Source organism: Nematostella vectensis, chromosome 14 (assembly GCF_932526225.1).
Source record: "Nematostella vectensis chromosome 14, jaNemVect1.1, whole genome shotgun sequence".
Lineage (NCBI taxonomy): Eukaryota > Metazoa > Cnidaria > Anthozoa > Actiniaria > Edwardsiidae > Nematostella > Nematostella vectensis.
Window position 1 is genome coordinate 11,627,029 of NC_064047.1, and position 13,065 is coordinate 11,640,093.

General features: G+C 38.4%; 1 protein-coding gene across 2 annotated transcripts; it reads right to left on the reverse strand.

Moving 5' to 3' along the window:
• Positions 1–1,100: 1,100 nt before the first annotated feature.
• Positions 1,101–12,959, reverse strand: LOC5504428 (acid-sensing ion channel 3). 2 transcript variants are annotated; one of them, XM_048722140.1, is made up of 8 exons: positions 12,471–12,959; positions 12,191–12,250; positions 9,635–10,191; positions 8,948–9,193; positions 8,486–8,642; positions 7,073–7,307; positions 4,286–4,377; positions 1,101–1,265 (listed from the first exon to the last, which is right to left on the reverse strand). In XM_048722140.1, exons 3-8 carry the CDS (start codon positions 10,175–10,177, stop codon positions 1,126–1,128), a joined length of 1,413 nt encoding a protein of 470 aa, XP_048578097.1. In that variant the 5' UTR covers positions 10,178–10,191; positions 12,191–12,250; positions 12,471–12,959; the 3' UTR covers positions 1,101–1,125. The 2 variants fall into 2 exon arrangements, with proteins under 2 accessions (XP_048578097.1, XP_032228649.2); XM_032372758.2 differs by having other exon boundaries at positions 9,635–12,959.
• Between the last annotated feature and the right edge of the window lie 106 nt (positions 12,960–13,065).

The following is a 13,065-nucleotide window of genomic DNA, read 5'->3' on the forward strand; positions in this document are numbered from 1 at the left end:
CTTTCGCTTACTCCTAAATGTATAAACAAAATGTTTTTTGTGATGCCAATAATTTTAAATTATACTTTTGCAGATTGGACAAAGCAATAGACAAAGAAATGGATGTGGTTTATTGATAAAATGCTGATGTTATTCACACAATAATATACAGAATGAATATACAAATTAAACCAATGCGTTGTTGTTTATTTACTAATATACAGATTAGTGTGATGTTTAATTCTACAACTCCCGCTACCTTTTCCAAAAGCCTTCTGACCTCTTTTATTTAAAATCCTTGAAGCGTTGTCATTGGCCAGCACTGAAATGGTTTCCAATCACGCCACCTCTGCGCAAGACGCTGACCAATAAAAATCACTAAATGTTATTGGGACGAGAGTTCTTCTGCAGACGCAGAACTTGAAAATCGCGGTAAGTCACCATCTCGTTGCAGATATCAAATCTACCGATCCAAACTATATATTCCTTCTTTCTACAGTCTAATCTACTAAGTTTAGTGAAATCGACGTTTCTATGGTGAATAGCGTGTTTTCGGTTTTGATAACATCAACAATGACGTTACATCACGTGACCAAATCTTTGCACCAATGATGTGCGCTAAATCATCAAGAGATCGTCAACAAAATTTTGGAATACCAGCCATCTGGATTAACATTTTAACACAAGGCATGGGATACCCAATCTTGGGAGGTAAAACGGTGGAATAAAAGTACAGCTTTGCAAAAAAAATCATTTAATGGTGGCTATCTTTTTTATAAGAACCTCGAGCCAGGGATTTCGTCATTTTTTTTAAGAACATGCTAAGAACATGCCGAGGCTCAGATAGCAGTAAAATGTTGTTTTGCAAAGGTGATGCGTTCTAAAATGCAGAATCAAAGAGTGCTCATAAACTTGTATATTATGTCTATGATCATTTGTGTAATTCTCTACTGATAATTCATCGGGTTTTATATATTTTTAGAACATATTAAGAACATTAAATCACAAACATAAGAACGACCCAGCCTCAACGGGAACCTAATCGGTACCTCGGTACTGCCTAAGCTTTGCAGCCAGTGTTTTCCCAATACCTACTACCATTTTTTGAAAATATCTTTTCCTTGCAATCGCCTTATCAGGTCGTCTCTATTTCACCCAGGCTTGTGAACGAACTTGTGACCTGTCTGATCGTCGCCTTAGACACCAGCGAATGCCAAGGTCAAGAAACTCGACAATTGTGAGAAGACTGGTACCAAGATACAGCCCCAAGATGCCCCCAAGATCGGCTGGAACAGAAAAGAGAAGTCTGAGATAATGATAACGGAAGATAATCAGAAGATAGTGATAATGACCATGGTGATAGTGATTATGGTGATGATGATAATTATTATGATGATGGTTTCGTGATAGTTATAATGATGATAATGATGATGCCGGTGGAGGTGTTGATGGTAATGGTGGTAAAGATTATAATGATGATAATGATGGTGGTAGTTAGGTAATGGTTATGGTGATGGAAGTGATGATTAAGATTGTTATGGTGATGATAATGACAATGATAATAATGATGATGAAGAATTTCGATAATTTAATAAAACAAACAACTTTACAATTGAGGCAGAATCCTTATATCTGCTAAGGCTTCAGATTTTATATAATCTATTTCTTTTTCAGGAAACGGCGGTTCGCATAACTTACAAATGATACAAATGATTTGTATCGAATATCTAATCCTACGAAAGTTCTTTTAATCCTTCCTATTGGAACATCTTTTTAAAGAAATCTTTTTAAAAAAATGTAAAAACAAAAACAAAACAAAAAGTTGTGTCACACACGCGCATGCACTATCTACAAATAATAAATACATAAACTGCCAAAGACAGTTTTTTTTCTCATTTGGGCTTCAAAAGATTTTATATTCAATGGAACCAATAAATTCGAACTTGGATAACTCAAACTGCTTCCTTATTCGATCTGACTCCATGCCCTATAGAGACTACAGTGGAACCCCATTAAGTCGAACCCTCATGAGGGGACGGGAAAACAGGTAAACGGGAGTTCGGGTTATAGGAGTATTATAGGAGTAGAATAAATGAAAGTCCCCTTCAATGCATGCGATCGATCTGCTTTTGGGCGAACATAGTCACCAATGCTTTTGGTTAACAAATCCTGAAATTAAGATTAGATATCAATAATCAGCGAGGCGCGACGCACGTGAAAATGAAATTGGAATTTTGGGGATTTGGTTCAAAATCTAAAAAAATAGCCCCGCAAAGCATGATGTAGCTACTACAACAACTATTGTAGTTTAAGAAATGTTTCACTGTAATTTCAAGTATATACAAAGTACATATTTAGCAAATAATCGTGTGAACATTTAGATTATTAAAAGATGTTTTCCAAACTGTTGGCTTGATTAGCTATAAATTTACCCTACAATAAAACAACTATAATATTTTTATTTAAGAAAACATTTTTTTTCAAAATGTCTAAGAAAAAAGCGAAAGGGAGATAAAAAAAGAAAAAAAACATTACATTAGCCTTGAACTAGTGCACCAGTCAATTGAAACCACGACACCCCGATCCCCGGGACATAGCGGGGAAAGTAACATTCATCTGGTGTGAAATGTGCGTTACTTTCCCCGCTACCGGCGCCTGTGACGCTGTTAAAAAAACCCGATACATGGCCCCAGTGTTTTCCGATAACGTCCCACCATAGAATGCCATACCTTTCTCTGAGCTGCCATGTTCAGTCAACGAAACTTCGGCGGGAAAAGGCGCATGCATACTACACCCACTTCCGGGCCCTCTCTAGTACTTTCACCACAGACTACCCCAAATTTAAAAATCAACAGACATCGACAGATAGAGAGTAAACTATATTTTTCTTCAGTCAATACTATCAGAGATTTAGATTTGCATGCAAGTATCTTTGTTGAAAAAATATAATTTGAATACTCCGGGAAAAAACCGGGGACGCAACTTCCAGTTCAGCGTTAATTCCCCTTTCCCTATCCCGGCCTGTTGAGGGCTTCTGTCCCCGGTGGACAACAGGTGTTAAATAAGTGTTAAATCCCCCGCATGACCGCGTTACATCCCCGGTACGTCCCGAGGGTCGGGGGGCCGGGCTGTCAATTGACTGGTGCATAAGTATCGACCTCGTTTTCACAACAAAGGGGCGTAGAGTTGACGCGTTTTTACTGATCGAGCATCAAGGAAAAATCCCAACTCTTAGTTTTCAAAAACAGTTCCTATAGTCTTTAGAAAATTAAGTTCTGTTTGTCGAGCTGCCAAAATCCGATCTCCTAAACAATAACCCGTAGTAGCTAATGTTCAAAACATATCACATTTTAAGAGATCGCACTAAAAGACATTGTTTTCGCCACTATTCATACGGTAAAAAGCGCCATTTTGAAGTATTTTTACGGCTACAACCCAACTTTTTTTTATTCTTTCAGTATATCATTTTTCCGTATATATTTAACTATTTGAGCAAATAAAAAATGGGGGTAACCGACTTGCTTTGTTTTTTTTTTGTACAACTGTGGCGCGCGCGCACTTAATACCGGAAAATTCGAACAAACAGCGCGCCACTATGCGCAGAAGGGGTGCGCAGTGCAATTCAAGGGAATTACCTTAACACGTTGCTCTACTGACTACGCTAAACCGACAGGCATTTTTCCCCGGAAGTCTTAAAACTATTCTATATCGCTCCATTTCCTTCTTCGTATTGTTTCAAGGAAATAGATATCCCAAATTTCAGCTTCATTTTCTGTCAAGAAACTAAAATTTCAAACACAAATCACACAAATGATGAATGATGGCTTTGCCTTTTTCTAGATTGTAAACGCGCGCGAGCATTTTAAAAGCCAATAACTAGACGTAAGGCTGAACGATTACAGCTCGAAATAGAGCGAGCTCGAGTTATAATTATGCAATTTGTTTCATCCTTTCATATGCAGCGAACTACAATGTAGGAGTTGTTTTGACAAAATCTCTAAATCTACAGAATATTTTAATACGATCAGTTTTAGAATTAAAGCTTACTCAAAAAACGATCCGTGTCCATTTCTCTTCCAAAGGCCGAAGTTCCCAGCATACCTCATGGGTAAACCACTTCAATTTGCGTATTGATGTCAGTTTAAGTTGATGTCTTATATCGATTATATAGAATCGATTCCTTGGAAATATCGAAAATTATGCAGATTTTGAACCGTTCAAAAATGGCATAATTTTCGATATTTTCAAGGATTTTTTTGTGTTTGGATAATAAAGATATATCTGAGCCAATTGTACATGTACTTACAGGCGAACATGTTAAAGTCATAATCTCTTTCTTCCTTCAAAACATCGGTAAGGAGGGTTTCGTAGAAGACTTCCACCACAACAATGTTATCTCTGCAATGTAAAGTAACATGAGTCCTGTCACCGAAGTGCATTTGGCCACAGGTATGCATGGCGGGGTAAGATGGCCACATTGCGTCAATTAGCACCCACTTCCCCTTTTTTTAAACACCTTCCAGTCATGGCCATAAAGTTTTTCTCGAAAACCCAGCGGTTTTCACTCACGCTGAGAGTGAACGTAAGGCCTGTTCATCCCCCCCCCTTCCTTCAAACAACCTCTTCCTCTCCAACAATATCCAACCCCAGCACCTGTTAACTTGCCAGAATGTGAGAGAAATTCTGAGGCTGGAAACCCCTTAGATTACTAGTGGACCCTAAGCCTCACCGGCGCATGCGACCTGTTCTGGAGAGCATCACTTTCTCGAATTCGCGTGGAATTTTTTGAGATATAAACTTTACTTTCAAAATCGTTTTTGGTGGACGTCAATCAAGCGGTTTACATGGAGAATTAAGAGCCCCGTCGCACGACAAGCTCTCGAAATTCAAACTCTAAAGCGACCATTTTATTTTTAGCATGACAAAATGGTTATCAAATTCGTTTCGGCTGAGAGTTTTTTTTATGCTAAGGGGACATCTTTCACTGACATAACGGAAACTTTTAGTGTGAGTTAGACATTCGTTTATAAGATAAACTGCAACACACTTATCTATTTACAGAATCCTTTCGCCCGTAATCACATAACCATAAAACCGCTATTTTCATTCAGTCAGCCACAGATACACTTCTTTTAAGATATCTTATTAAAAGCAGTTCACAGAGCTCTATCTTGACGAGGTTTACTTGACGAGCTTCAAACATTGGATCGAGCATTGACCGGGCAAATATTTTCTATTCCAGCGCTGAGCAGAAGCTTATTACAAGTGGTTTGAGTTTCCTCGTCATCCGGAATCTCAATGTCTTCGTGATCTCAGGAATCTTCTTCCGCTTCCGCTTTTTGCAAAAATATTTGCACCAGAATTCCGAACTTGGCGACGCGAGCAGGCGAGGGAGAGTGTTCGGTAGTGATTGAGCTAAAAGCCAACACTTTAGCGGAAAGAAAAGTAGTGTCGACAGATTTCTATGGAAACCGGATGATTGACGTCCACCAAAAGCGATTTCTAAAGCGAAGTTTTTTTCTCGACCTGCGCTCGTGACTGAAAACGAGTATAATATTCTGCGAATTCTTGCCTACTACAAAGCAGGTAAATTGCATTTGGCTTCTGTCATTTAGATTCAGTTTTAAACGAGTTTTCATTGGCTGGTGGCTAGCACTGAAATGGTTTCCAATTCTTCTCTTCAAGGCGATGGCTGGCCGCTCAACAGCACCAAATGCGATTCCGTTAGGAGCTTGACAAACGGAAGCCAGAAAGCAAAGTAAATTTATTGACGAGTTTTCGCAAAATATTGCAGAGTGCAGTCAAAGGCGAATATTTACCTTACAAACTTCACATATCCCTCCCTTGACTTATTGGCGTATAATTACCTTACAAACTTACATATTCCTCCCTTGACTTATTGGCGTATAATTACCTTACAAACTTACATATCCCTCCCTTGACTTATTGGCGTATATTGACCTTACAAACTTACATATTCCTCCCTTGACTTATTGGGGTATAATTACCTTACAAACTTACATATCCCTCCCTTGACTTATTGGCGTATATTGACCTTACAAACTTACATATCCCTCCCTTGACTTATTGGCGTATAATTACCTTACAAACTTACGTATTCCTCCCTTGACTTATTGGCGTATAATTACCTTACAAACTTACATATCCCTCCCTTGACTTATTGGCGTATAATTACCTTACAAACTTACATATTCCTCCCTTGACTTATTGGGGTATAATTACCTTACAAACTTACATATTCCTCCCTTGACTTATTGGCGTATAATTACCTTACAAATTTACATATTCCTCCCTTGACTTATTGGCGTATAATTACCTTACAAACTTACGTATTCCTCCCTTGACTTATTGGCGTATAATTACCTTACAAACTTACATATTCCTCCCTTGACTTATTGGCGTATAATTACCTTACAAACTTACGTATTCCTCCCTTGACTTATTGGCGTATAATTACCTTACAAACTTACATATTCCTCCCTTGACTTATTGGCGTATAATTACCTTACAAACTTACATATTCCTCCCTTGACTTATTGGCGTATATTGACCTTACAAACTTACGTATTCCTCCCTTGACTTATTGGCGTATAATTACCTTACAAACTTACATATTCCTCCCTTGACTTATTGGCGTATAATTACCTTACAAACTTACATATTCCTCCCTTGACTTATTGGCGTATATTGACCTTACAAACTTACGTATTCCTCCCTTGACTTATTGGCGTATAATTACCTTACAAACTTCACATATATCTCCCTTGACTTATTGGCGTATAATTACCTTACAAACTTACATATTCCTCCCTTGACTTATTGGCGTATAATTACCTTACAAACTTCACATATTCCTTTCTTGACACATTGGGGTATATTTACCTTACAAACTTCACATATTCCTTTCTTGACACATTGGGGTATATTTACCTTACAAACTTACATATTCCTCCCTTGACTTATTGGCGTATAATTACCTTACAAACTTACATATTCCTCCCTTGACACATTGGGGTATATTTACCTTACAAATTTGACATATTCCTCCCTTGACTTATTGGCGTATATTTACCTCACAAACTTGACATATTCCTCCTTTGACTTATTCACGAATCCCTCCAACGGGAATTTTGACAGTTCGTCTAGAAGGCTCGGGGCGGGGTAGTGTGCTGTTGATAGCTGTGCATTGTAATTGACAGTCTCGCAAGGTTTGGGGCAATCACATAACTCCAAGTGCCAGTTTTTATGGAAGTCCATGAGAGCAGCACTCACAACAGAAACTGGACAAAACGATGCATTTCTTATCTCTAAAAAAAAATTGATGAAGAATTTATCTCTAAATAATCATGTTCATGGTGAAATGATTACAATCCTTTTAAAGCCCCCGGTCTCAAAATAGCCCCGCCCTACCTTTCCTTTAAGCATCGAAAATAAACGTAACAACTTTAGCAGGCGTACGGGTATTGCTTGATTTAATGTAACAAAGGGCATTATTAACGTAGAGGCAAGCAAAAAAAAAAGGGACATAAAAAAGGAAAGGTGGTAGGGGTGGGGTCACATTCTTGTTTATGTACCTCTAAACGTTCACACGGCCTTCAGAAACCAGGATTCAGCCATTTATACGTTACCCATGAACCACTGCGGACTACGATACATTGATTCTCGGGTGCAACCCGTACAATAGGTGAATAAAATCATAAAGTTAATGTATTTGAGAATTTGTAATTGCCAGAAAAAGCAAGTGTCTAAACGCAAAAGAGAGCCCTCCCCCCTCCAATGTAATCCTACAATAAGCTCCCTTAACATATAATCGAGGCTTGTTTCTATTTCTTTTTGGGACTTATCTGTTCATTTATTTTTAATCTAATAGTTTCCATTTCAATCCATTTAAACGATCCAAGCAATATAAAATAAACCTTCCTTCGACCCTATTCTCGTCTTGCGTACTCCCCTTACCCCAAGTTTGCAAACTGGCCCAGTGCACAGGCACCAGGGGCTCGTTTCTCAAAACACCCGAGAATTCTCGGGCCCGAAAACGATTTATTCCTTAAATTTGAAAAGCTGGCTAATTTCTCTAAAGGTTATGGTTTCTAAATGTGTTGAAAAATCGCCAAACATCGTATTTTACCGCAAAGATTCATGTAAAGGAAGATTCCCTTTATAGATTTATAGATTTTGATCTTTCCCGAACTTCTCGGGCCCAAAATTCACATGGCTTAAATATTAAGAAAGTTCTCGGGACCTCGCAGTCACCCGAGACTTTTCGGGTAACTTTCTGGCTCAGCAAAACTCCGAAAATAGCCCTATTGAGAGAAATTATTGGGAATATGAACCAAGAGAAAGTTCAAACTGTTCTAAAACATGAAAGCGGTTCTCCAAAAGGAAAACATGCGAAATTTTGAGCAAAAATGCAAAATTAAGTTTTTGGGCCCGAGAATTCTCGGGTGTTTCGAGAAACGGGCGCGAGGCCGATTAAATTCCTCACCTTTAATAGGTGCCATACCCAAAACTTTGCACTTGAATTTCCTCACGAAGTCTTTAGCGAAGCATTCGTATTCGCATCCCTTAGTGGAGTACCTCTCGTAATGCTCAAGTGTTCTTGAGCCACATTTGGTCGGAAACGGAGGGGGCAAGGAAACTTCCTATATAGAGTAAGTAAGCACACATACTGAAAGCCCTGTTATTAGATGCAAATAATGTTGTATTTTATAGGTTTTAGATAAATAAACAGAATTTTAACAATCAACATTTGATTGATCTTTTAAAACAAAGAAAGACAAAAAATGGAGATTCTCTTAAAGTTTGCGTGATATCTGTCAATCTAGACACCATGACGTGGCCAAAAAAGGCAAGGAAACTGTTGGAGTCGACTTCCAAATAGGCGAATGACAGGGCGAAAAATGAATGGCAACTTTTAATAAAAAGAAAATGTTTAAATATAACTAACCTTAAACCTCTTGACACTTATTGTTGTGAGATAGCCCGGGGAGATGTCATACCCGCCGTTATCCATATCAGGAACGTCATTCTGATCATGCACGGCAATCTTAAAGCCGACGCCATCGTAGCTGAATGGCCCATAGTACTCGTGCGATTTGGCATCAAGATATAGCTTAAGTCGGGTTTCTCTTCCAGCCACCGAAACGCGTTGAATGTAATTTGCGCCTGCGTTGAACGTGTAGCACCATCCTCTCTAGAAAACAAAACAAAACAATTGCTATCTCTTTAGTTTTCTCGTGTCTCCAAGAAGGAAGAAAGGGGGAAGGGGGTATTGAGATGAGGGCTTTAATCGAAAGATTGTGCTTATTTTAAAATTATTTGGCTTCAGATTATTTGTCCTCAATGAGGCTTATAATGGAGAGGGGGGCTTGGGGATGAAAAGCTTGAGAAGCTTTTACATTAAGCAACAGCATCATTAAACCAAAGAAGCATTTTGTGATTAATTAAAAGTATTCTGATGGGATTGTAAAAGGGTTTCGGAAGAACCTCCATACGCGGCTGGGAGGTCCGCTGTAATGAAAGAAAATTGAGTACCACTGCGAGCTAGACGAGCTAGCTAAAGGGAAATTGGGCGCGAAATGGGTAAACGAAACCGGACACACGACCAGAATCCCAACCTGGTGTCTTGACTTACCGTGAAAGAAAAGAAGGAGGTGAAGTTCTCCCCTGAACAAGGATAAAGCATTTTGAACGTACAGCCTTTCGCCCTATTTAACATGTTTGTGATATTATGCCCGTACTTCTTCACAAATTCCTCTGCATCAAAACTAATGTTGCTTTGTTTCAGACTCCTTTTGAAATCTGCGTCCTGTTCATCCAGATATATCTGGGCACTTGTGTTTAAAATCAAACTCTTTCTCAGCATGTTCTTATTGCATATGGTAACTGCTGGGAAATCAACTTCACCTGGCTGCTCCGCACCGCGACTAAAAACCACCTTGTACGCCCTTAGACGATTCACGCTAATAACAAACTGATATATAAACATCGCGCAACAGAACAATAACAAAAGGAACCAGATGCGGCGCCTCCAACGGGAACTAGAGTCGACCAGAAAATGGAAGCCATGAAGGGTTGTGTAGCCAGCGAACTCGCGTATCATGTTCCATGTTTCGTTCTCTTCTTTGTGTTCTTTTTCTCTGGCGTCCTCCTTATTGCGCTCTTCAGGAGGATCCATTCTTTTCCTATAGACTGCTTGAAAGATATAAATTTAGTACTAAAACAACTAAATAGCATTACACAGGTTTTTGAAAACCACTTAATGCATACACAATTTTAGACACTCAGTGCATTTGATGTAGTTAAATTTAGTTTATACTGTTTAGTAGAAAAACGCTGCGGCTGGTCCTCAGTTAAACTAACAGAGCTGTATTAGACCATTTCCACGCGTATAACGAATCGAATGAATCCGCACCTTTTTCGTTTATACTGTTTCGTAAAAAAACACTGCGGCTGGTCCTCAGTTAAACTAACAGAGCTGTATTAGACCATTTCCACGCGTATAACGAATCGAATGAATCGGCACCTTTTTCGTTTATACTGTTTCGTAGAAAAACGCTGCGGCTGGTCTTCAGTTAAACTAACAGAGCTGTATTAGACCATGTCCACGCGTATAACGAATCAAATGAATACGCAACTTTTTCGTTTCGGATACGGCTATCGTCCACGCGTATAACGAATCGAATGAATACGCAACTTTTTCGTTTCGGATACGGCTATCGTCCACGCGTATAACGAATCGAATGAATACGCAACTTTTTCGTTTCGGATACGGCTATCGTCCACGCGTATACGACGATTACGCTGGCGAATCCGCAACTTTTTGAATCCGCAAACAAAAGCGGAACGGAACGAATACGCTACGATTCCGTATACGTGTTGACGGTCGAATCCGAAATAAGGATGATATATATGCGTACATGTCGTTATGTACGATAGAGTGGGATATATCTTGATGTGTTGGAAAAAAAGGGGAAACTAATTTTTCATTCCTAAAGACCTGTTTTGGGGTCCCCCACTTATCAGGGGATTTATTAAGAATAATCGTTACCATCCGTATTGCATTGCGCACCCAGTTCTGCGCATATGCATTACTTTTGCTCGAAAACTTCGTCATTTAGCGCACCTACATAAGTGAAATTACATGCTTTGCTACGAAATATATATACATAAAATAATAATACCATAGATTTTTGCCCACCGATCAGGGGAACCCCATTATTCTATTTAAAAAATTTGTTCAAATTGTAGCGAGCTGTAAAACTCTTAATAGATTCTCAACATTCAGGCCCGTAGCCAGGATTTTGAGCGGGGTGGTTCGTTTTTCCATTTCAGCGGACCAAATTTCCGGTATACCCCTCTCAATCAATCTTGTATTTTAAATGTTATTAATATGGTGCTTTTCAACATATATCGATAATAATAAATATAATTATTATTAAAAGATTTTTATAGTAATTTTAAAGTCATATTGATGTGCACGGTATATCTCCAGCCAAACGTTATATATTTTTGTTTGCTCTGAGCGGACCTTACAGCCGGGTGGGGGGGGTTCGTCCGAACCAATCCACAGTGCAGATTGTATGATTTGTGGATTGTATGATGTTTGTTAAAATTTTAAGTCGTTAGGGCAGGTGCTGTGAATACGTGCTTCATTATTTTGTGCTGCACGTAGTTCACAAAGGGTGAGTAAAAAAGGAATCATTAATAGAAAATATGCAACCCACTGATGATTGTTTTCATGAAGTTTACAATGTCCATGCGCACGAAACACGTTCAGTGGTAAGAAAAAATCAAAAGGGTTTTATTTCAACCCTTAGATGTTTTTCGCTGAGTGTAAATTTAATCTTAAATTAGTTTTTTTTAAGAATGTGGTACTAAATTTTTGTAAATTCTAAATTACATTTCCTTTTGGGTTTGTTAATATTAGAACAATTTAGATTTGCTGAACACTTTTTAATTTCTATATCACGGCCTTTATAAACAAAAGCAAATAATATTATTATCTATTTTTCGTATATTGCTAGCTCCATAGAAACGTTTGTTAAACTTAAACTATTGGTTTAAGCGTGGTGGCTATCAAGGTTTTACCGAAATAAACAAAAAGAAGATAAAAAACACATTTCTTAAGTAAGGTAAGGCCTTGTTGAGAGGAAATAGAGGTGTTAGCATAGAAAGAATGGGTATTTACCAAGAGGAAAACTCGTATTCCTGTTATTTTCAAGCAAAAACAGGCGACGTTGTGTCAAGCCTGAAAGAGAGGCGAGGAACACAAGTTAAATAAAACATGTAGGCGTCATTCACATAAGAAATACATACATGTGATCTAGGTTACCACTGGCAAGAATGAGAAGACATGTAATGAACTTACACAAGTTAAATAAAACATGTAGGCGTCATTCACATAAGAAATACATACATGTAATCTAGGTAACCACTGGCAAGAATGAGAAGACATGTAATGAACTTACCCAAGTTATTTTCCGTCCTCTAGTAGACTTAAAGTTGATTTGAGTAACACCGGTCACAGTATATTAAGTAAGATATGCATAGGGGATTCAACACTTAGGTTGCAACACATCAATGGGCCAAAACAGCGGTAGTCTCATAATTAAAAACGAAATTTCCATATTGTCAGATTAATGATAGTGGAGCCTGCGCCGCGGAGCTCCACAGGTATAGAAATTGTTTAACTAAGCAACTCAGTTTTTGTGTGTTTTTAATGTAAAATCGGTCGCCCTGTCGCCTCGCCTGCCCCCACGCACCATGGCTTGTAGAAATAAGAGACAGGAATAATTGGACAAATAGTTAACAGAGACATTCCATTACCGGAACCAAGTCTTGCATGCTTTATAAAGATGGTAAAGTATAGCATTGCTTTTAAACACTCCCCATTAAGAGTCCAAATAATACTGTAGTCAAAAGAAGCAGTGTTTCTACTTCACCGCGAAGGTATTCTAAAGTTCAACGTGCCTTAGCTGCTCGTCTACTTCTGAAGAGCGTTTTTTTTGGATTTAAAAAAAAAAAAACTTATTTAAAAAAAAAAGAAAAAAAAAAGGCGACGTT

Bases quoted from the DNA above. Each gene is read 5' to 3' on its own strand.
- LOC5504428 (XM_048722140.1), bottom strand. From the start codon at position 10,177: ATGGATCCTCCTGAAGAGCGCAATAAGGAGGACGCCAGAGAAAAAGAA. The intron at 9,194-9,634 runs GTAAGTCAAGAC...TTTGTTTTCTAG, and splicing joins CCTCCTTCTTTTCTTTCACG to AGAGGATGGTGCTACACGTT. The intron at 7,308-8,485 runs GTGAGGAATTTA...ATTTTTTTTTAG, and splicing joins GGGTATGGCACCTATTAAAG to AGATAAGAAATGCATCGTTT.